Raw genomic sequence first — 22,489 nt, 5'->3', positions numbered from 1 at the left:
CAACCTTTATCAGGTTGACAATCTGGATTTAGTCGCATCTTGGAAAATGTTGTTCCTCCTGAAGGGGGGAGGCAATTAATTTTAAACCTTACTTTTATCGAACTTCTCACGCCCCCAACCCCCTAAAATAAATGAACTTTCCCTCAGTGAGTTTTTGGTACCTAGTTGTAGTGAGTTGTCTTGAGTTTATCCGTACCTAGAGTATTTGTTTTGTTATTCAGCGTCTTAGGGACGTTTCCCAAGGTTTCGCTTTTTCCCGATTTCCCAATCTACGGAAATGGATGCTTTTTCGCGCTTTAAATGACTTGATATTTTAGGTTGATAACCAGGGGCGGATCTAGCTTTTTGCCAGGGGGTGGGGGTTGCCCAAAAATTTCCGTCATTATTTTACCTTCGTAACCATTTTGGAATGATAAGATACAATGAAAGCAATGAAAAAAGACAGTCTAAGGGGGGAGGGTAGTCCCCTAACACCCCCCCCCCTTCCCGTAGATTCGTAAGTGACTTAATATTAAACTTCACCAAAGCAACTTTGCAAATTAGATGCTGAGAGATAACACAGCCACTAACAAGTAAACTGTAACAAACAACAGAGAGATGTGGGGACGGTACCGGGTTTACTTGGTCGCTGTTACAAACGTTACTTTACCAAAGTAATTTTAAGATGAAGATGGGGTATCGTACCGCATCACTTTTGTATGCTCTCTAATCTACGGAAATGGTTGCTTTCTCGCGCTTTTTAAAGTCATTTAAAATTTTTTAAAGTCATTAAAAAATGACTTGATATTTTAAGTTGATAACCAGGGGCGGATCTAGCTTTTTGCCAAGGGGGGGTGGGTGACCCATCATTATTATTTTACATTCGTAACCATTTTGGAATGAAAAGATATAATGAAAATAATGGAAAAAGACAGCCCAAGGGGGGGAAGGGGGAGTAATTTCAACATGAAGATGGGGTATCGTACCGCATCCCTTTTGTATGCTTTCTAATGACGGCAAGCCCAAAAAGAGACCTTCACCGACACCCCGAAAAATGTTTAGTTTCGTATGGATAAAGGTTCTCGGCCAATGGGTGTTCGAAGGAAGACATTCCACCGAAGGCATGCCATGCCATGCATAATCCCATGCCATACATAATGATTATACGATTATTGTTGACTTCGGAGGTAACGCACTTCATGCTTGCCGAACAAGTGCGCATGACAATCTTCATGCGTGACCACAATGATTGACAACATCCCAATCATTTTTGCACTTGCTTCCTTAATACCAATTCTGGCTATACCAGAATTTCACTAGACCTTGACGATACCTAGAGTTACCTGCTCCCGAAGTCAAAACCAACTTTCTACCTGTGGTTGATGAATACGGAACGGGCATAGGTGCTCGATTTACGATTCACGAATATCTTGAAAACAATATGGACCCGCCTACAATTGGGGAGGGGCCAATTCCCGTTGACTCATAACTAAACAAAACGCATCATTAACCCCCGGCATAAGTTGGCGGTAAATTGACAAAAATGCTAAAGTTATAAAAATAGCGGAAACCCATCCCCTAGTATTAATTTTCCGCTTGGGTAGTACTAGCGCATCCCGACTCCAAGCAATAATTTTCCGCGTAGCAAGTAGTAGCGTAGCCCCGACACCCTGCGATATTTTCCCGCGTGACAAAAAACATGTATTCTTAATGTGCTTTAAATTACAAATCTCAATTTTACAAATATATACACTTCTGTTTCTAGATATTTCTCGCTACAAGCATCCCATGATATCTAGCGAAGCAATAGAGCTTGTCTCTATTGATAACAACATTACAAATAAATCGCTCTTTCAAACAGAGAGGTAGCACGGAGCTACACCAATACAATAATTTACCTTATTTAACCTCATACAGAAAGATGTGTTGAACTGAAATTAAGCACACATTATTTACAACTTTTTAATAGAGTAACATCGTCCATTTTTACACTATGATATGTTGAGCTTCATTTAAGCCCTCATTATTCACAACTTCACGTGAGAGTAACATCGTCCATTTATACACTATGATATGTTGAGCTTCATTTAAGCCCTCATTATTCACAACATCACGTGAGAGTAACATCGTCCATTTATACACTATGATATGTTGAGCTTCATTCAAGCCCTCATTATTCACAACATCACGTGAGAGTAACATCGTCGCCGACTAAGATAAATGCGCCCCAGTAGTACGGGTGGCTGTATTTGTCTTTGTCGGCGATTGTGTCGCGGATAGTCTGTTGGAGACTGGCACTAGCAGTCAGTCCGCTGACCAGATGGCCATAAAAACGCTTCATGAAGTAAAGCGTAGCCTCATCGCTGATCTGCCATAGTGTGGCAAGAACAGAGCGCGCTCCTGCAGCGAGGAACGCTCGGGTGAATCCCATTACACCCTCGGCTCTGATCTCGCCTGTACCGCTATGGCAGCAGCACAGCACAACAAGACGCGCGTTGATTTGACACGAGTAGACCTCCTCCATTGTCAGAAGGAAGTCTTTGGAGGGGGCGATTTCGTCATGTGGGCGTGGTCCAGGGGCTACTAGGATTTTCCCTGTCCTTGCGTTGCCATGCGATGCGATATGGACTATCCCGACACCCTCCTTGAGCTTGGCAAGGATCGCATTCTTTGTTGCTCGCTCTTCCATCAGACAAGTCACATCGGGCAGAAGATCGCGGATCATTTTTGCTTCTTCACTTGCCTTAGGGAGACCTGCAAATGTATCACTGAATGGCTTGACCTTAAGTTGTCCGAACTCATCGGGCCACTCAACGTTCACATTAGATCTCGGGTTGGCGACAACCAGCACACTCTGCTTGCTGTGTTTGTGTTCAGGACACTCCCTCAGCAGCTTGAGGGTGGACAGCGATGGGCCAGTCCGGATGCGTTTTCGCTCAGCCAAGAATCTCCCATCGGGGTCTTTCATGGCCCCAAATGGAATCATGAAAGTGAAATCTTCCGGAATGAACACCACTTCAGGCCCAGTGAGGTTATCCTCAATTGGAGAGATCAGCAGTCGGTACAACACTTCTAGCGGGTCGTGGTGTATGGGTGTCTCGGGGCCGCTTGGTAGGAGTGGTGTACACGTGTCATCCTCGTGCTCCTGCGGCACTTTAACAGAGGGGATTGCATCGCTTTCTTGTGGTATCCCTGTGGCTTGGCTCATTGGAGCTTGGGTAGGTAGTTGAGGTTGATTCTGTGTACCACCAGTAGCCTCACTATTTGTTGAGCTTGTTTCAGGGAAGTTCCCGTCTTCACTGTTCTCGCTTGGCTCGGCTCTGACCTCAGTCGACTTGCGAGCCCTCTCAATCTCGGTAGCTGTTCTCACGCCTCGTGCTAACACGGATGGCTGCCGTGACTCATCACCGTCGTCATCGCAGCTCAATCTCAGGGATCTGTCTTCAAACGATTCGTCACGGTTTAGACGAACGTGTGCATTTGCCTCATTTACCATCCTGTCTATGTAGTCTCGTAACCACTCTAGATCTTTTCCATTGATTTCAGACTCGACGCTTGAGAATATTTCTTTTGGTACCGATTCGGTAACCAAGGGCTTCCCGCTTGCAAGTGTAAACAAATGAAGCCATTCTAGTGACAAGCAAATGACAACAAACGACGTATTGTCTTCACTGATTAATGAGCTTGTATAGCGTGTGTCCTCATCACTGGGGGCATTGCTTTCTAGTCCATATTTTTTCTGTAGGCTATCTTTGAGCGCGCGTGATCGTCCTTGTTCGCTTGCTAGTAACGCCTGTTCTGGTTTGTCTAGTATAATGGAGACGTAAAAAAGACAACGATATGTTTCGATGTAAGTCTCTATAACGGTAATTTTCAATTTTTCGAGGCTTCCAAGGTTCATAAATACTAGTTCAAAAAGCCGTAAACTCTCTTTTAAACTCTTCTCTGCCTCTGGATGCTCCGACATATTCAGATACAGGATACCTATGTTGTGCCATGTTTCAGCCTGACGAATCACGTCACCGTGTTTTTGAAAAAGAGCTAGTGCAGACCGGTAAAGCACCATTGCTTCCACAGAATTATAAAATCGAGCAATAGCAGCAATGTTACAGTATGCGGTTGCTTGACCGTGCTCGTTATCAAACTTCTCGTATATACATAACGCATTTTTGAAGTTCATCATAGCTTGACTATTGTCACCGAGGGAACAGAACACAAGACCGATGTTGTTATAAACACGTGCTATTTTACACTCTTCCCCTAACTTCTCATATATACATAACGCATGTTTGTAGTTTTCCATGGCTTGACCATTGTCACCGAGGGAGTAGTACGTATTACCGATGTTGCTATAAACATCTGCTTGTTTACGCTCTTCCCCGAACTTCTCGTGTATACATAACGCCTTTTTGTAGTTCACCATGGCTTGACCATTGTCACCGAGGGAGTAGTACGTATTACCGATGTTGCTATAAACATCTGCTTGTTTACGCTTTTCCCCGAACTTCTCGTGTATACATAACGCATTTTTGAGGTTCTCCATGGCTTGACCACCGTCACCGAGGGAGTAGTACGTACTACCGATGTTATTATAAACATCTGCTTCTTTATGCTCTTCCCCGAACTTCTCGTAAATGCATAACGCATTTTTGAGGTTCTCAATTGCTTGACCTTTGTCACCAAGGGAGCCGTACGTAATACCGATACCGTTATAAACATCTGCTTGTTTACGCACTTCCCCTAACTTCTCGTATATACATAACGCATGTTTGTAGTTTTCCATGGCTTTACCATTGTCACCGAGGGAGCTGTACAAACCACCGATACCGTTAAAAACACATGCTTGTTTACACTCTTCCCCGAACTTCTCGTATATACATAACGCATTTTTGTAGTTCACCATGGCTTGACCATTGTCACCGAGGGACTCGAACACATCACCGATATTGTAATAAACATCGGCTTGTTCAAGCTCTTCCCCGATCTTCTCGTATATACATAACGCATGTTTGTAGTTTTCTATGGCTTGACCATTGTCACCGAGGGACTTGAACACAGCACCGATGTTGGAATAAACATCTGCTTGTTTACGCTCTTCCCCTAACTTCTCGTATATACATAACGCATGTTTGTAATTTTCCATGGCTTGACCATTGTCACCGAGGGACATGAACACAACACCGATATTGTTATAAACATCTGCTTGATTACGCTCTTCCCCGAATTTCTCGTATATACATAACGCATGTTTGTAGTTCTCCATGGCTTGACCATTGTCACCGAGGGAGCTGTACACAGCACCTATATCGTTATAAACATCTGCTTGTTTAAGCTCTTCCCCGAACTTCTCGTGTATACATAACGCATGTTTGTAGTTCTCAATGGCTTTACCATTGTCACCGAGCGACTTATACAATAAACCGATATTGTTATAAACATTTGCTTGTTCACGCTCTTCCCCGAACTTCTCGTATATACATAACGCATTTTTGTAGTTCACCATGGCTTGACCATTGTCACCGAGGGACTTGAACACAACACCGATGTTGTTATAAACATCTGCTTGTATACGCTCTTCCCCAGTCTTCATGAAGGCGTTTAGTGACTGCTTGTAGTAGTCCAGTGCCTTGTTGTAGTTATGAAGCTTGTTATAGGTACTGCCCATGTCATGATAACATGTTGCCTGCAGATCTATGCTGCCTATTGCTTTTGCAATTTTTAGTGCCGTTGAGCAACATACCAGTGCTTGGTCAAACAGACGCATCTCACGATACACCTTACTCGCAGTCCCATACACCCTCATCATCATCTTACTGTTTCTTAGCAAGAAGGCGATGTCGTAGCACACCTTCAGTAACTGAATCTGCTGGGCTGGCGTAAGCGGACTGATCTCCGTCCCCCATATTAAGAGGAACCAGAAAATGACGGGCAGGTTTGGACGCACCCTTTGTACCCTCTCCCACTCGGCCACGTCCCAGTGGGTGAAGGGCTCGCCCTCATTATCCATCTCGCTGCTGGAGAAACTCTAGAATTCTGGATGAAAAGAAGAATAAATATAAAAATAAAACTGGAAATATATTATCGAGGAGAAAATTGAAATAATGACATTACATCAAAATATCCAATCAAACATTCTACTGTAACACTTAGAAGGGGGAAGTTTTAACATATCAACTCAAACGAAAAGATATATTGGGTGTCACGCCACAAGTATAACGCAAGCAACAAAACACATGATTTGATATTTTATACTAATAAAGCTGCCAACGAGGAGCAAGTCGGCTTCAACTTGTACTTGAGGATTGGGATTCCTTTGTTTTGAGACAATAATGAAACTGAGTGAATTGTGACGTTCAGATTCCACATAAGTATGAAATTACTTACTCCTAAAAAATAGACTCGACGTATGCAGACACTGGAAATAAGCTTGCCTTGGACACACGCCAGTTATTCAATTAATTCGGTTGAAGTTCGGTTCGACGTATACCTCAAGCCTTATTGGAGATTTTCTGAACCTTTCAAAAGAATAAAGAACAATAGTTTTTGCTTGACATTATTTTCACAAGGTCCCCCACATAAGATTTGTTTAATAAGCCATATTTAACACATACTAATAAATCTTAAATCTGAAATAGTGAAAAATTGTATTTTATGTTGTATTTTTTTGTCTTACCAATCAAATTTCGCGGAAAAATATTAACAAAGGCATTTTTGACATACAAGCCTGAACATGCCGTTAGGGTGCCTAGTTCTTACATGGAGCATCACTGTGCTAGAGTCCCATCCTGGCCAGACTGATGCCAACGTGTATGCTAGTGTGCTTTTAAAGGTTAGTTTGGCTATCCGACGAAGTCTCAAAATAGCAAAGGTCGCATGCGTGATCCGCACAATTGGCATCACGCTAGCTCGGTCGCAGCTTTAGATCCCACATGGATCTTAGCTGTGGTTTAAAGCACTTCGTTCGAGTCGAAGTCGCCCTGCGGTTTATTGACGATGAAGTTCAACGAGGCAAACCGGCTATGCCATGCTGACGAAACAGCTGTCCATGGTTGCCGAACTGCACGGGTAATAGACTGTGCTAGAGTCCCGTCTTGGCTAGACTGGTGCCAATGTGTGTATGCTAGTGTGCTTCAAAAGTCCACTTAAATAATGGCAGAAAGTTGGGTCTGACTTCCCCAAAGCAGGCGCGTACACAGGGGGGGCGCAGGGTGCACGTGTACCCCCCTTGGCGGCCAAAAGTCGGTCATTTTTTTCGGTGCCCCCCTTTCAGAACCTCAAAATTTCCAGAGCCCCCCCCCCCGCCTGCTTTACGACCTCAATAAAGAAATAGGTCTTTAAATGTGGAAAAGGAATACTGGGAAGCTGCCCTCCTTGTCCGAGTTGATGATCCAGTCAAGTTCATCGTTATTTCTGACCTTCATAACTTTCGCGTTTCCGCCTTCATAATTTCATATTTTTTTGCTTGTAAAAACATGTAAAATGGTGCAGGGTTGTGTTTGTAGGGATTTTTTTCCTCTACCAGTTTTTTCAGGAATTTTTTTTTTTTCAAAATCGCATGTCCTCCCCTTAAAAGTCGCATGGTCCGCCCCTAAGGACGCCTGTGAAGGAATAAACATTTGAAAATTTAAGAGCTACTTTAAATTTTGGAATTGTAGGAAAATAAGAGTTGAGGTTGGTATTTCTTTAAAAATACCTGAATATGGAATAAAAGTGATATAAAAAAGAAGATGCGAAAGTGAACATAGAAAAGAATTTTCTAAAACTTTATTTAGAAAACTACTAGCTTGAAGAAATTCCAACTCCCTTAACCCTATTCAGACAGGGCTTTTTGAGGCTTCCTCTGAACGGGGGGGGGGGGAGAGGGAGGGGGGCTCTTTCGGCCCACCATCTGTTACTTTTGAACCATTGGAGCTATCATGACCAAATTTTCAAAGAATCATTATCTGACAAAGAGGAACAAAATGATATATTTTGTTGCCATAGCAACACAATATGACGTGTTATGACGTCATTTAAGGACATATGGTCCTTATCATAATCAGTTCGTATTCAAAAAGAGACCAATATCCTTCAAAAATATTGTCTTTGTGACGTCACGATGACGTCACTTAAGTGAGCAGAAACGAGCAACATTTCTGTTTTTGTTAGATGTGTATTTCTGTATGTCTTTTTTCGATAATCTTGCAGTAGAAATATATTATTAGGGACACTGTTTCCATGACAACAATATATGACACCTGTGACCTCATTGATTGGTATGGTACCTTTAATATAGCATAAGTTTGCAACTGGACTCTTAATTAAAGTAATAATTTAAATATCTTTCCCAAAAATGTTTTTTCTACTTTTTATTTAAAATAGAGGAATATAAATTTTTGCCAAATTTAGATGTTAGTTTAAAAAAAAAAAACAGCGAATTCTAGCTAATTATGTGACATCGGCATCCGCCATCTTGGATCCGCCATCTTAGATTTAATGAAAGTTATTTATTTTAAAAAACTGGGTGGCGAAATCTGAAGCTCTTTGACAATATTCAATCTTCGTTTCAAGTTGTATTAATGATTTCAGGTGGCTATGAATGTTTTTGCTATTTCTACAAGCACTATTTCGAGAGGGCAAAAATAACACCACAAGTTTTTTCAAAACTTGGTATAAAACGTTTATATGAAATGGATTTACGTTGAGCCTACGTATTAATAGTTGATCTTAACGACTTAAAGCGTTTTGCCTAATTTTCATTAAACCTATGTCTCAAAACTTGGTTACTATGGTTACCAGGGTACACATATCAAAATTTTGTTTACACCAAACTGATTCAAGATAAATTTTAGGAAAAGTCGTCAAATTTCAATGCTCTAGCCCTACTAGTTCAAAAATTATTACAGATCAAAGGTGCTGGGGGCCTCAAAAGCCCCCCACCCCAACCCCCCCGGTCTGAATAGGGTTAAACCTGCTAGCAGGCTCTAATTTCGGGATTATACGAAGAAATGAAGCAGGAAAACTTTTCTATTGAATCACCTGTTCTTCGCTTTGTACTTTTGCAACCCGTCCCAATTCGACTACCGTATTCACATTACAGCACATGCCTGTGCATGCTGGTTATATCACAGGTAGCCCAAGCTCAATGTGTGTATGAATAAATTATAGTGGTTCACGTTTACAGTAAACATATGGGATTGGAATAAGCCGTTCACTTTACTATGAAATAAAATCGTAAAACTCTCAAAAATATTCTGACCTGACAGTGGAGTCTTAAATGTGGTCAGGGTGAAGTTTGAAGCAATTTGGGCTTTCATTTCGAGAACAACGTAACTCATTCGACTTGGAAGCGAGTAAAATAAGCACACGAGGCTGAATTCTCCGAATTCTCCTAGAATATATTATGACGCAAATTTACTACCGCAGTAGAAAAAAAAGTAAGCCCTATTTGCTAGAAAACATGTTCCTACTCAACAATATTACAGTATAGATCATGTCCTTATCCACGATTTCAATGGCAAATCGACTAAATGTTCCAAGGTTTCATGCCTTTAGCCACGAATTCATTGCAAATCGAGTAAATGTACCTTGTTTAGAATTCATGGAAAGTCGCGTAGATATTTGTAAGCTTCCGCACAAATAACACTGTGTTTAGTCTTGTAAAGACTAGATGTTACCGCGTGTATTGAAACTTTCGCAGAGAGAAAGCCGAGTGGATATAGAGGCACAGTCGACTTGGAAGCGAGTAAATATAATAAGTCGGGTAGATATTCCCAAGCATCCGCACAAATAACACTGTGTTTAGTCTTGTAAAACAATTCCACTCACCGTTAGAAAACTGAGATGATATCGAGCCACTGTTGACTTGAAATTTCGGGAGTAGAAATAAAGAATGATAGCGAGAGCGTTCTCAAGGCAAGTAATTACGCCAGCGAAGCAGATTTTCACTTTCGAAAGGTTGTTACACTCCAGCAGTTCCCAAAAATGATGACGTCATACAGCAATATTTTATCTTCGCGGCGGACATGGTATTGGTAGTCTCCCGCGCAGCCGTTCTTTGTGTCGGTCACGCAACGCTGACCGACACAAAAAAACGGCTGCGCGGGAGACTAGATTTTATTACAGACCCAAAATAATTATATGAAATATAGCTGGGGTATCGTATTGCTTTTCTGTAATTTGTAAAATAACATTAACTGGCAATCAATAATGCAGTGTCTCTTGTTGTTCATATATTGTTCACTTAGCTTATCAATTTGTTGCTAAACTTTGGTGAGCAAATAACAAATTAACCCTATCTAAAATGTCCATGGCTTTCATGCACATATTTGTGTGTGCCACCTGGGCTTTAACTGTTTAATGGTTACTGCTGCATATCGCCACCATCGATTGTGTTCATCTCTCGTCACCTGCTCATCACCATCATTAAGCTGCGCCAAGGAAGGTTAGCTAACACTAGTGAACCCTGTTTTCCTCATTCAAGCCCCCCCGCCCACCCCCTGTCAGCGTCTGTTAATAGAATACTGCAGCGGGAATAATTGTGAGAAATGTTTACCATTGTCCAACAACAAGCCATACACACCTCAAGTGGCACGTGACGGTGAAGTTTTGATAAGTCATCTTGAGGGCTGGTTTGCACTGCAGTAGCGGATCTAGGGATGGGGGGGGCTAGGTGGTTTAACCCCTCCCCCCTTTAGCCTTCTAAAAGCAAATTGCTATGTGTAGAAAATGCATGTCCCTATCCATTCCCTTTGCTGCGTTTTCAACGAGGTGCCATGAAAATAGAGACGTTAGAGTACCAGCACAAAGTGAAAAAATATTTCTAAGCAGCGTCCCGATTGGTGCACATTTCATCGATAAAATTGGTATTCGTGTCTGGTGTGAGTCAGAAAGCCAACCCCCCCCCCCCCCCCCCCCCCCCCCCCCCACACACACACACACACACTTCAACGGAAAGCTACATCCGCATTAGACCCTCCACTGGATGTTGTAAGATTATCATAAGGCAGTAAGGGGTCAGGAGGGTCAGACACCCCCTCCCCCCTCCCCTAAACAAGGTAAAATTTGAACATTCCGTCACCATTATATGCTGTAAATTGTAATGATCCGAGCTTTGTAGAAGATGAAGGATAGTGTAGGATGGATAGCGGAATAACGTACTCCAAGGGTAGTGATTGAATAGTGTTTATTGATGGTCGAGCTAAAGCTTATACGTGATTACAAATGGGTGAGGTTATCTAGTATTGATTACAATGTCGATCAAATAATACAATAGGCTATTATTATTACATCTCCCTTCTTAAAGAATTTGATTTAAAAGGCATTTAAAACAAATTAATAAAATATACAATGTTTGCGTTATTTACACGCTATATTCTAAAAGCTGAAATAAAACGATTATAGTGTTCATAGTCTATATCAAAAATCAAATCTATTCGTCGTATCCATATCTAGTAGGTGCGTTGCGAGATCTGTTTGATCGGCGAAGTTCGGGTTGTTCTTTGGGTGCCGTAGGTTGTTCTTTGGGTGCCGTTGGTTGTTCCGTAGGAGAGTCGGGCTGCTCTGGTTCTGGTGGTTTTACTTCGGGAGCTTGTTCGTTGGTCTTAAGAAGGTGTCGTCGATTTCGTCTTAGCTCCTGACCTGTCTCTGTCTGTATGATGTATGAGCGAGGAGTTCCAGCTTCTTGTTTGACAGTTGCTCGTATCCATTTCTTCTTGTCATAGACTCTCACTCCCTCGTTAGGTGTAAGGGGTGCTAGTGGTTTTGCACCTCTATTGAAGTATTTGGCTTGTTTGTCTTGACATGCCTTTAGCTCTTCCCTAACGCCAGTGGGGACACTAGGAACTAGTAATTCCTTGTTGACAGGAAGCTTAGATCGTGTAGTGCGGCACATAAGAAGTTGAGCAGGAAAGTAGCCCATTCCTGTTACTGGGGTGTTGCGATACTCCAGTAGTGCAATGTACGGATCGTCAGATTTCTTCAGGATGCGCTTTATTATCTGTACAGCCTTCTCGCTGCGTCCATTGGACTGTGGAAATCGGGGACTACATGTTGTAAGTTTGAAGTTCCAGTCTTTGGCGAAATTCTTAAATTCCTTTGAGTTGTATGGCACGTTGTCTGCCACGGGTTCTTCAGGAATTCCGTGCCTTGCAAAGATCGATTTCATGTTTGATTTTACTGTAGCGGCTGTCTTGTCACGCAATAGACAAACTTCAATAAATTTAGAGTAGTAATCAACTACAACTAAATAGTCCTTTCCCTTAAGTTCCATTAGGTCAGATCCAACTTTTTGCCAGGGTCGTTCCGGTCGTTCATGTGGTAGCATTGGCTCTTTGATGTTCTTATGCTGGTGTTCCATGCAGACTTTACATATGCTGACTTTTTCGTAGATGTCACGCGACATACCAGGCCAATAAATAATAGCTCTGGCACGCGCTTTGCATTTTTCTATGCCGAGATGGCTTTCGTGAATGAGGTTTAACATCGTTTCCCTCATAGATGTAGGAATAATTAGTTGATTTCCCTTTAAAAGTAGGCCTTCAGCCTCACTAAGTTCGTCTCTAATTGTCCAGTAAGGTGCAATGATTGGTTTGACCTCTCTCTTGTGGTTGGGCCATCCCTTTATTAGTTGTTTTCCTAACTCTTGTAGGGTCACGTCATTTTCGGATGCGTGTTTTAGCTCTAAGAGCCTGCCAGTTGTCGCCGGGATTTCCTTGACAAAACTGTGGACACACACCTCAATGTCCTCATTGAGATCCTGTTGTTCGTCCGTGTCTTCAATCAGAAATGCCCTTGACAGCGTATCCGCAATAAACATTTCTTTTCCGGGTACAAAGCGTACAGTGATGTTGTATTTCTGTAATCTGATAAGTAGGCGTTGAATGCGACAAGGTGCTTGAGATAATGGTTTAGCCATTATCGCCTCGAGTGGCTTGTGATCGCTGTGCACGATTATGTCATTTCCGTAGATAAACTGGTGAAATCGCTCGCACGTGAAGACGATCGCCAACAGTTCCTTTTCGATCTGGGCGTAGTTTCTCTCAGCATCCGTGAGTGATCGTGAAGCGTAAATTACAGGGTGTCCCTCCTGAATCAAACATCCTCCCATTCCGTTTTGTGAGGCGTCACATTGTATAACTATTTCTTCATTGATGTCAAAATAGCGTAGTACTGGGCTATTTGTTAGCGCTTCTTTTATCTTATCCACTGCTTGTTTGTGTTCGTTATACCAAACCCATTGTGCGTTCTCCTTTAGAAGTGACCTCAAAGGTGCCGTGATTTCTGACATATTCGGTATGTATTGTGACAGGTAATTGACCATGCCAAGTAATCGTTGTAGATCTTGTTTGGTTTCCGGTTGTGGCATTTCCTTAATTGCCTTTATTTTCTCTGGGTCAGGTTTAAATCCGTCGGCTGTGACAATATTTCCAAGATATTTGACTTGATTCACGCGTAGTTGGATCTTGTCACGGTTAAACCTGATGTTACGTTCCCTTGCGCGTAGTAACACACGGCTCAGAGCTTCGTCGTGCTCCGCCTTGTCGCTCCCTGCGATGATGATGTCATCGTGTACCGCTAAAACTCCAGGAATGTCACTGAAATTATCATCAACCATTTTCTGTGCTACATCAGCAGCTACAGAAATTCCAAAAGGCATTCTATCGAACTTGTGTCTCCCGAAAGGCGTGTTGAATGTGCACAAGTACGAAGATTCCTCGTCGAGTTTCTTGTGCCAATAACAATTGGACATGTCAATCACGGTGAAAATCCTTTTTCCGCTCAGTTTGCTTGACAATGTCTCTGCGGTTGGCGGCTTGTAGTGCTCGCGCTTGATTGCATTGTTTAGTTCCTTTGGATCTAAACACAGACGCAAGGTTCCGTTTTTCTTTTTCTACGATAACTAAACTGCTAACCCAGTCTGTCGCTTTTTCCACTTTGCTTATGACACCCATTCTGGTCAACTTCTCCAGGGTTTCCTTTAACTTGGGCATCAGACTAAGGGGTACCTTGCGTGGCGGATGGATTGTAGGTTGAGCCTCATTACTCAAAGTGATATGGTACTCGCCATCCACGAGTCCAAGTCCTTCAAAAACATCATTGAATTCGTTGAGAATTTCTGCATCTCCTTTGCTTATTTCGCTCACGTTTCTGCCGATTCTTATCAGTTCTAATATCCGGCATGTCTCTAGACCGATAAGGGGTTTTGCTTTGTTAGCTCTGACAACATAGAATTCCGCGGCTAACTCATTTCCGTCGCGTCTCACAGCGAGAGAGCATTTTCCCAACAGCGGTATTTTCATTCCACCATAGGCACTCAGCCTGATATTTGCATCTTGTAGCCTTTGTTTTTGCGGCAGTGAGTTGTAGATTTCTTCTGGAATAACATTGCATTGAGCTCCAGTATCAACCTTGAATTTGATATCTTTGTTTTCCACGTTAAGGGTAACAAAGAGTTCATTGGCGTCGCTTTTTGTTGAGTCGATCTCGCCAAGAAATAACTCGTCAATTGAGTCGTCGCTCTCTGAGACGCTGTCCTTTTCCAAGTCGTGAACTTTCTTGGGCGGGACTTCCTTCGACTTGCACATAGATGAAAAATGATTTTTTCCGTTGCATTTGAAACATTCTTTACCAAATGCTTTACATTCTTTTGGCTTGTGGGAGGGAACCGCAACGTCCACACGTTTTCCTGTCCTCTCTCTTAGGGTAACGCTGGTTATGCTGTTTTTGGTTTCTCCTAGCTGTTCCTCTTTTGTTTAGGGCGGCTGCTTCGAGACTTGCACCATCTTTCAGATTTTCTATCTGCGTTTTACTCGTCTCGGCGGCTCTAACAGCATTGATAGCAGTGTTAAGGGTCAGTTCGGTGTTTCTGAGTAGTCGCTCCCTAATACTATCACTATCGATTCCACAAACAATCCTGTCTTTAATAAGACTGTCTTGGAGTGTTCCAAATTCACAGGTCTTGGCTTTGGACCTTAGATCTGTTACAAATACGTCGATAGACCGACCATTTTGTGCGCACGAGTTGAAAATGTATCGCTCGTACGTCACATTCTTCTTTGGCGTGCAGTATGCCTCAAACTTGCTGATTATCGGTTCTAGTTTGTCCGTTTCACTATCTGCAAAAGTGAAAGTGTCGTACACTTCTAGTGCGTCTTCCCCAATCGTGTGCAGGAATATGGCGCACCTAGTAGCCTCAGGCTTCGACTCCGCTCCACTCGCCTTTGCGTAGAGGTTCCATCTCTGACTCCACTTTCGCCAATTTTCTGCGGTATTTCCTTCCAACTTCAGGGGTCCCATTGGTTTCATGTGTTCCATTTTGAGCACTTTCTGACACCATGTAATGATCCGAGCTTTGTAGAAGATGAAGGATAGTGTAGGATGGATAGCGGAATAACGTACTCCAAGGGTAGTGATTGAATAGTGTTTATTGATGGTCGAGCTAAAGCTTATACGTGATTACAAATGGGTGCGGTTATCTAGTATTGATTACAATGTCGATCAAATAATACAATAGGCTATTATTATTAATACTTGTTTTAGGACCCTTGACGCTTTTTAAAGCCTTAAAAGGCTGGTTCTCACGAGCGACGGAAGCGTAAGCGGAGACGGAAGACGGAAGTGCCTTATGTCGCGTGAGAACCGGCTCGACATAAGCGCAAGAAGAACGGGAAGTTTTGATAATCTTACGTCTCCGCTTACGATTACGTCGCGTGGGAACCGGATCGGCGTAAGCATAAGCGAAACATAAGAATAAATTAACCAAACTCGTCGAGGAGGAATGGACACTAGACTACGAACTGAGCATGCGTAAAACCTTGCGCTTACGTCGAGCCGGTTCTCACGCGACATAAGACTCTTACGCTTCCGTCTGCGCTTACGCTTACGTCGTCGTGAGAACCAGCCTTTAATTTTTAGAGTCGGGAGGCGTAAATTATATGCGCGGTACCCATTTCAATATTTTATTCTTATATCTTAAAAAGACATAAGCTCGTATAAATAGCTGTCCTGATTGGTTAAGAGTATTTCAACTTTGAACTCGCGTCAAAGCGCGCCTCAAGCACGTAAAAGCACAACTCAGAAAAAATTCAAAACATTTCAAGTACACTGACAGCATGGTATGCCAAAAACACTACAATAATAATACATCTATGTCCTACCCAAGTCTTCTCATTTACCATCGCTTTAAGCAAAGTTCTAATGCAAATTGACCAACTTCGTCACTAGAAGAGCGATCGTCTTGAAATACGATACCGTGTTGTGGATTGTATATTACGGCTCAGACGCAATCCCAGACATTCCGCGGTAGAATTGGAGCAGAGTGCAACCCGCCATGCGCCATTTAGCCATGATTATTTGGTTGGCTCTACTGACCGTCTTCCCTTCGCTCGGTAAGACATTTCAAGATCATTCAAAGTATGGTATATAACAGCCAAGAAGTGGTTTTATGGGACATATTTGGCGTATCCAGATAACAGATACAAATTTATGCTCTCTTCGTAAAATTAAGTGAAAATGCCCCAAAATGTGTTATAGATCATATGTACAATATTTAACAGCACTTATACCGTGACAACCATGTTTTTTTAAAAAAATTAACGCTTTAAAATGTTATGCGTTTAAACTTCTATGGAAGTGCTCGTTAAATATTCTAAACAGCTCCGAAAAAGGGGCTTTCTAAGAGGGGGGAGAGGAAGTTCGGGTTGATATAAGAGGGCAATGGGAGGAGGCTAAAAATTATGTACAATGGCTCTGAAGTTGTAAGTTGTCTTGAGTTGAGTTTTTTAATGCGATTAACGAAATGTTACCGATAAGACTTACTAAAATACGGCTGGTTGCCAAATGGGATCAAGCACAACGTCTCGGTGCAAGCTAAGCTTTGTGTAAACCTCACAGGTCCACCAGTAGTCTCGCAAACAACACCATACCCAGCAAACGTGACAAGAGAACCAGCAAACATGACGATGGCTCCAATAACAAGAGAACCATCAAACATAACGATGGCTCCAACAACCGGAGGACAATTACCAAACATGACAACAAGTAAGTCTTGATATTCTTTATGTTACGTTCTCTTGAAAAGAAATTAAAGCCAATCTCCCTTCTCAATGACGCTGTTAAATAGCTTCCAGATGCCAAAAGTTAACAATACCCATGGAAGGTAATCCTTTCTCATGCATTAAATCTGTAGTATGTTATAGTAAGTTGTGGATGATATTTGTACGCACGTTACAGTGCTTCGTGTTGAGAATATAAAGACGAATTCTGTGACTAATCCTTTACTGTCGCAAAAAGTCGATGCAAAGAGTCATTTCATTTGCTAAATCCACTTAGTATCAATATATACAAGGGGAAATTATATTTCCAAATTGATGAGAGTTTAAAACAAAAAACAAACAACTATTGTATGGATTAATTATTATTTGGAAGATATTTCTGATAAGCCCAAGACAGCCCAACCCGGCCGTAGCTACGTTGAATACTGATAAGTCAGTACCGTAGCAGGCCTCGGAATATTGGAGGGGCACAATACAGAAATATTAAGAAAATATCGGGGGACACAGCACGCCCATGCTGGTCATTTCCTTATAATTTTTAAATTGTGTGTGAGGGGGGAGGGGGGGGGGTGCCCCTAGTGCCCATCCCCCCTATGTATAAAAAATATGTCTCTAAAAAATCTTAATTATGCTCTGCTATTCCACAGTCCTTCCCAATTCCATCGGAACACCATCTCCAGCAAGTACGATATGAATCAGCGAGGGCTTTCCGGGGCCAGAGATAAATTATGCTCCAGGAAATAAAACTATGACTAAGGGATCTTGTAAAGATAAAAACATCCCAAAAATAAATAAAAAAATGTATGGAGGAGCCTCCTATCCCCTATCCATTTTTTTTTTGAATAAGCACAATATTTAAAAATATATATAAGAAAGTCATCATGTATATCAAACTGAGATGAAAATAATAAAAATAAAAAATACACTATAGAAAATATCAGAAATAGCGCAAAAATATAGACCAGCATTTTTTTTTTTCGGTTTTCCAATTTGCCTTTTTTTCGAGTTGGCCCTTGACTTAACCACCTACTTCCGAAGTTTTCTAGGATTTTCATATCTTTTATCTTTACAAGATCCCTAAGAAAATATCATCACGACCAAGGCAAAATGGTACACTAAACTGTGACTAGACTACATTTTCTATCTCTTCATCATGCGTTTGGGCAAGAGAGCATGAATTCATTTTTTCTCGGTTTGGGCTATTCCGTTTTTTTCATTACGTCTTGTTGTATACTTCTTTGTTCACTAACACTGTGACACACTGTGACGTCATCTGTGCATCTATTAGAGGACGACGCACGAGAAAATGTGATCTTTTTGTCTACCTATTTATCTGGCGTAACTATATTGACCAGTATTTTTTCATTTCGGATTGGTTTTCTTGGAATTGGTACTTGGAATATCTGAGATACTCGGATTGACAGTGATCCCCTATTCTAATTACAGCACCTTTGCGGCCAAGGTTCAAGTGTTACGAGACTAATTGCACCCAAGGGGTGGCCGAGTGCCAAGTGGTATGCAAGGACTCCTTCATGGGTCTACCTGTGGTCCCGGACAGGTGCACGACTGCCAGGTGATTGCGCCTGCCATGCGTTATTTTTAAAAATAGGCCCGTAAAACATGCATGTTGCTACACTACAACAATTATTTACAACTGTGTGTAATATATTCTGTATATATACAACTTTCATATGGTTCTAGGTTGTTTTTAAGTATAATCGTAGTATAAAAACTGTTGATAAGCGGTATAAGACTGATAAGAACAATAAAAACAATGAAGAGTTGGTGCGGCCGTGCTCAGCGTCGGGCAGAACCTAATTGATTCAGACATGCAACTGTAAATGTGCCCAATCCAAATAATTAGATTCGGCAAGGCAGGAGCGCGACAAATAAATTGGGCCGCGTCACGCAAGCCGGATCAAAAGACTTTAAAGAAGGCCAATCACGCCGCCCTTTCACGCTCCCGCTCAATTGGAGAGTCACACAAGGCATCAATTTCCATCGGCTTATTCAAGAAAGTTACCAAGATATTCTCAATCAAATATCGTCAATACCATATCAGACTTCATTCGTAGATTGTTATTTTGAAAGGTTCCTTGCTAATAAACCGCTGTATTTTCAATGATAAACAATAAGAAAGGGGTGGGTGATTGGCATTCTTAAAGAATGTAAACCGTTGCTCCTATCTCTCCACTTGATTTGGCTTCACTATGACCAAATGCTAGTAGGCCGTCTATTTCTGACTCGCTCGCGATTATCCGGGAGTTTTACTTTGGACGCGAAAAATATACTTCCAGTACGCGCGCGTGTAACATGTGGGGTAAAAAATTGTTTCTTGTGTCTCTCCGCACGTAGAGTGTCCACAAGGCAAAGACCAGGAGAGATAATCACTCTCAAGCGATGCGCTCATTCCACTATTTGTGAAGAAGAAAGAACACTGTGTATCATGGCCGAGAGACTGGCAGGGGGGGTCCTAGCATCCTGCTCTGCTGGGTGTTGCCGCGGAAGTCTATGCAATGTCGGTGACGCAATTCCCAGTCAACCTACAACAGGTCGGTGTTGCACTCTATCTAGTCATGAAAGTAACGTGTGCAATTGTTGTAATTCAACGCCCCCGTCTTGCCTAAATAATTATGTGCTATAGTAGTAATGCAATTCCAAGTCAACCAAGTACAGAAAGCCAGTACAAATCTCTCATAACCTTGCGCCTGACCTCCTCACTTTTCATAAAGTATTCTGTTAGCATTAGCGTACTAAAAGGGGGGGGGGGTACGCAAGGTGCTGGCCAAATCCACCCCCACCCACTCCCTCTCAGCAAACGGACTCACCCCCCCCCCCCCCCCCCGACTGTTAGAGGTGCACTGACAGTGCCCCACCCATCTAACCTAGACTGCACCCCTTTCTCTTTTTCGTAACGTTGTTTATTTATTGATGATTTGTAGATGCACCAACCTTCGATCCAACAACGCATCCACGGAGCAAAGGTAAGTGTTGTAGCAGAGAAGCCTAGTATTGACGACAGACCGCACTTTTGTTTTGATTGTAATTTCTCGTGTGAATCTTTTACTTTTGCTTCATGGGAGATTCGTTATCCTAAATCACAATAATTACGCAAAGTTAAACTTATTATTTGGTATCTTGCAACTAGTCGATAATTTTTGTGATCAAAGTTGAGGAGTTGTATTTGTTTATCATAACAAAAATAACCTTCAACAAAAAAAAAACAGTGGCTGGATTTAAACAATACTTTATGAAGACTGTTTGTGTGCTTGTAAAATATCTTAACTTCACCCATTGCAGAACAAGACAATGGAAATGTTGTCGATCTTCGCAGCATTACCTATACCCTGGGTAACAAGAGCCTCCAACTTCCCGCGCCCAGTGACGCTCAGCTGGTAGAGCGTCACTGGACGAGAAAAGTCTGGAGGCTCTGGTACCCAGGATACATTACCCAACATTAAGAAAAGCATTGCTCATACTCGAGGATCCAGCGTACTTTGCGGGATGCTCGAGGACCCAGCGTACTTTGCGGCATGCTCGAGGATCCAGCGTACTTTGCGGGATGCTCGAGGACCCAGCGTACTTTGCGGCATGCTCGAGGATCCAGCGTACTTTGCGGGCGCTCCCAAGGATCCTCGAGCATGAGCATTGCTGTGCTCAGTTATGGTGTGTGTGTTTTCAGCAATGTTGGCGGTGTTTAAATGGGACAACATCGGCCAACATTGCTGGAACAACTTGTAGATTCGACCACAAGTCAAAAGATGCTTCCTAATATGGTGTTACAACAGCACCTTATTCCTAGATGCAGCATTTTTCGTAGCCGCCTCTGCAAATATTTTTCTTCTCCTTTTTGGGACTCCTGTTGGAAAGAAGAGGGGAATTTGTTCGTTCCCAGTCTCCTTTCCTCAACACAGGAAGCCCGACATCTTGAAAGAAATCAATAAAGGAGATGTGTGTGGAGCTACTTCTTTCTCAGTAATACTGCGTTGTTTGTACTTTGTGTTACGACACGATAAGGATTCATTTTCTCAGTGAAAATTAAAACTGCATTGATATCCTCCAAAAAGGGACAGAAAAAGGGGGAAAACATCAGGGGGGAAAACATCAAACTTGTTCTTTTTTTATAAAATCGATAAACGTCAACTTCAAACTGTTCCCCTGTTTGGTGGATCTTTTCACCATCATATTTATCCCACTTTGTCTGCCATTCAACAGTCACTTCGTTTATATATTTGTTTATATACTAATTTATCTTTTTTGCTTTCAATATCTCGGATATATGGCGGCTCAAATCTTCGAAGACAGCCTTGGATTTTATCAAACAGACGGTATACAAGTGATCACTTTATTATTTGACAGAAGTCTAATAGAATTTATCATTATGTACAAGGTTAAAATGAAGCGGATTCAATGGATTCAATCAGTATTCAATATAAAGAATGTATAAGATATGCGTTAGTTTTTAAAATAATGTTGAGCAAGTAGAAAAGAACGTTTATTTGATTTACCACTCTTCTGTAATAAAACACCCTATAGAAGATTTTAAATTCCACTCGTGCTACAGGGATTAAACTGTGCTTGTAACAAGAATCTAAAAAGAAAACATCACAATTCCTCTATTTTCACTGCAACTCAATATTTGTATTTTATCTGTTATCACGAATAGACAGACTTACGTAAGCATTATCTATACCATACGCACCTGCTATTTTTAGTCGAATAATATACAGAATCCTAAAACCTACACATTTTTACAAGTAAAACATATTTGTAGATTCAAACAAGTGCAAGATTATAAAAATCTGAATAAATACTGTCTCTGAGTATATAAAACTATTTTTGCTTGTCATACGTATCTGATCTCATTGTTCTTGCCTAGCTCAAAGCGCAAAGGCCTATGGGACATTGCGTGACCACGTGACGGATCCTGCCACATCTGATTGGCTCCTTGGTTGTTGTTAATCGTGGTGGACTGTGTGCTAGAATGTTGTCAAGGAAACAATGGTTGCTGGGAGCTCGGTTTAACTAGATGCAGCTGCAGAGACTACAACACGTGCACATTAATCCATAGGAAAGATGAAAAAATTTTGTAATACACAAGCCCTTAATACAACCGGTCCCTGTAGTGCTATCAGTCCCGACTGAGGTGATTTACAAAATGCTATTTTGCTAACTCCTCAGAGCTGTTGTCAGCACTGAACTGGTACAGTCCAGCCATGATCGCTGAAGTCATGCCACAAACAAAAGCTTTGTTTTGTTAATCCACCACCCCTAGATTTTAATCAAAATAACTAGGCCTTTTTAGACTTGTGCTGTGACATACACCAGTGGACTGGATCACATATATGCCATTTCTAGCAAGTGAATATCTTTAACCTAGAAAATAGATTTTTTTTTACTTGTACATGACTCGACTCATTGATAGGGATGATATGCATAGCTTTTTTAGAAAAATATGCCCAAGAAAACATCAGATT

General features: G+C 41.8%; 4 protein-coding genes across 5 annotated transcripts in view; 1 reads left to right on the top strand and 3 right to left on the bottom strand.

Annotated features, from left to right (window-relative positions):
* Positions 1-1,681: 1,681 nt before the first annotated feature.
* Positions 1,682-10,000, bottom strand: LOC5504889 (tetratricopeptide repeat protein 28). The gene is made up of 3 exons (XM_048732062.1): positions 9,787-10,000; positions 6,364-6,494; positions 1,682-6,012 (listed from the first exon to the last, which is right to left on the bottom strand). Exon 3 carries the CDS (start codon positions 5,984-5,986, stop codon positions 2,165-2,167), a length of 3,822 nt encoding a protein of 1,273 aa, XP_048588019.1. The 5' UTR covers positions 5,987-6,012; positions 6,364-6,494; positions 9,787-10,000; the 3' UTR covers positions 1,682-2,164.
* Positions 10,001-11,389: 1,389 nt separating this feature from the next.
* Positions 11,390-13,708, bottom strand: LOC116605287 (uncharacterized protein K02A2.6-like). Its single transcript, XM_032368079.2, has one exon. It carries the CDS (start codon positions 13,706-13,708, stop codon positions 11,390-11,392), a length of 2,319 nt encoding a protein of 772 aa, XP_032223970.2.
* Positions 13,709-16,009: 2,301 nt separating this feature from the next.
* Positions 16,010-22,080, top strand: LOC5504911. Of its 2 annotated transcripts, XM_048732056.1 has the most exons (8): positions 16,010-16,346; positions 16,852-16,998; positions 17,660-17,695; positions 18,459-18,585; positions 19,368-19,564; positions 19,955-19,996; positions 21,318-21,340; positions 21,892-22,080. In XM_048732056.1, the coding sequence occupies exons 1-8, from the start codon at positions 16,289-16,291 to the stop codon at positions 21,931-21,933; spliced, it is 672 nt and encodes a 223-aa protein (XP_048588013.1). In that variant the 5' UTR covers positions 16,010-16,288; the 3' UTR covers positions 21,934-22,080. The 2 variants fall into 2 exon arrangements, with proteins under 2 accessions (XP_048588013.1, XP_048588014.1); XM_048732057.1 differs by lacking the exon at positions 17,660-17,695.
* LOC5504897 (centrosomal protein of 164 kDa) overlaps positions 21,344-22,489 on the bottom strand; it is a 29,844-nt gene continuing 28,698 nt past the window's right edge. Inside the window, exon 33 of the mRNA XM_048732031.1 lies at positions 21,344-21,991. Coding sequence (XP_048587988.1) covers positions 21,859-21,991 — 133 coding nt within the window. The 3' untranslated portion in view covers positions 21,344-21,858. The remainder of the gene's footprint in view (positions 21,992-22,489) is intronic.

Source organism: Nematostella vectensis, chromosome 9 (assembly GCF_932526225.1).
Source record: "Nematostella vectensis chromosome 9, jaNemVect1.1, whole genome shotgun sequence".
In the NCBI taxonomy this organism is placed as follows: domain Eukaryota; kingdom Metazoa; phylum Cnidaria; class Anthozoa; order Actiniaria; family Edwardsiidae; genus Nematostella; species Nematostella vectensis.
This window is presented reverse-complemented; position numbering and strand designations above follow the sequence as displayed.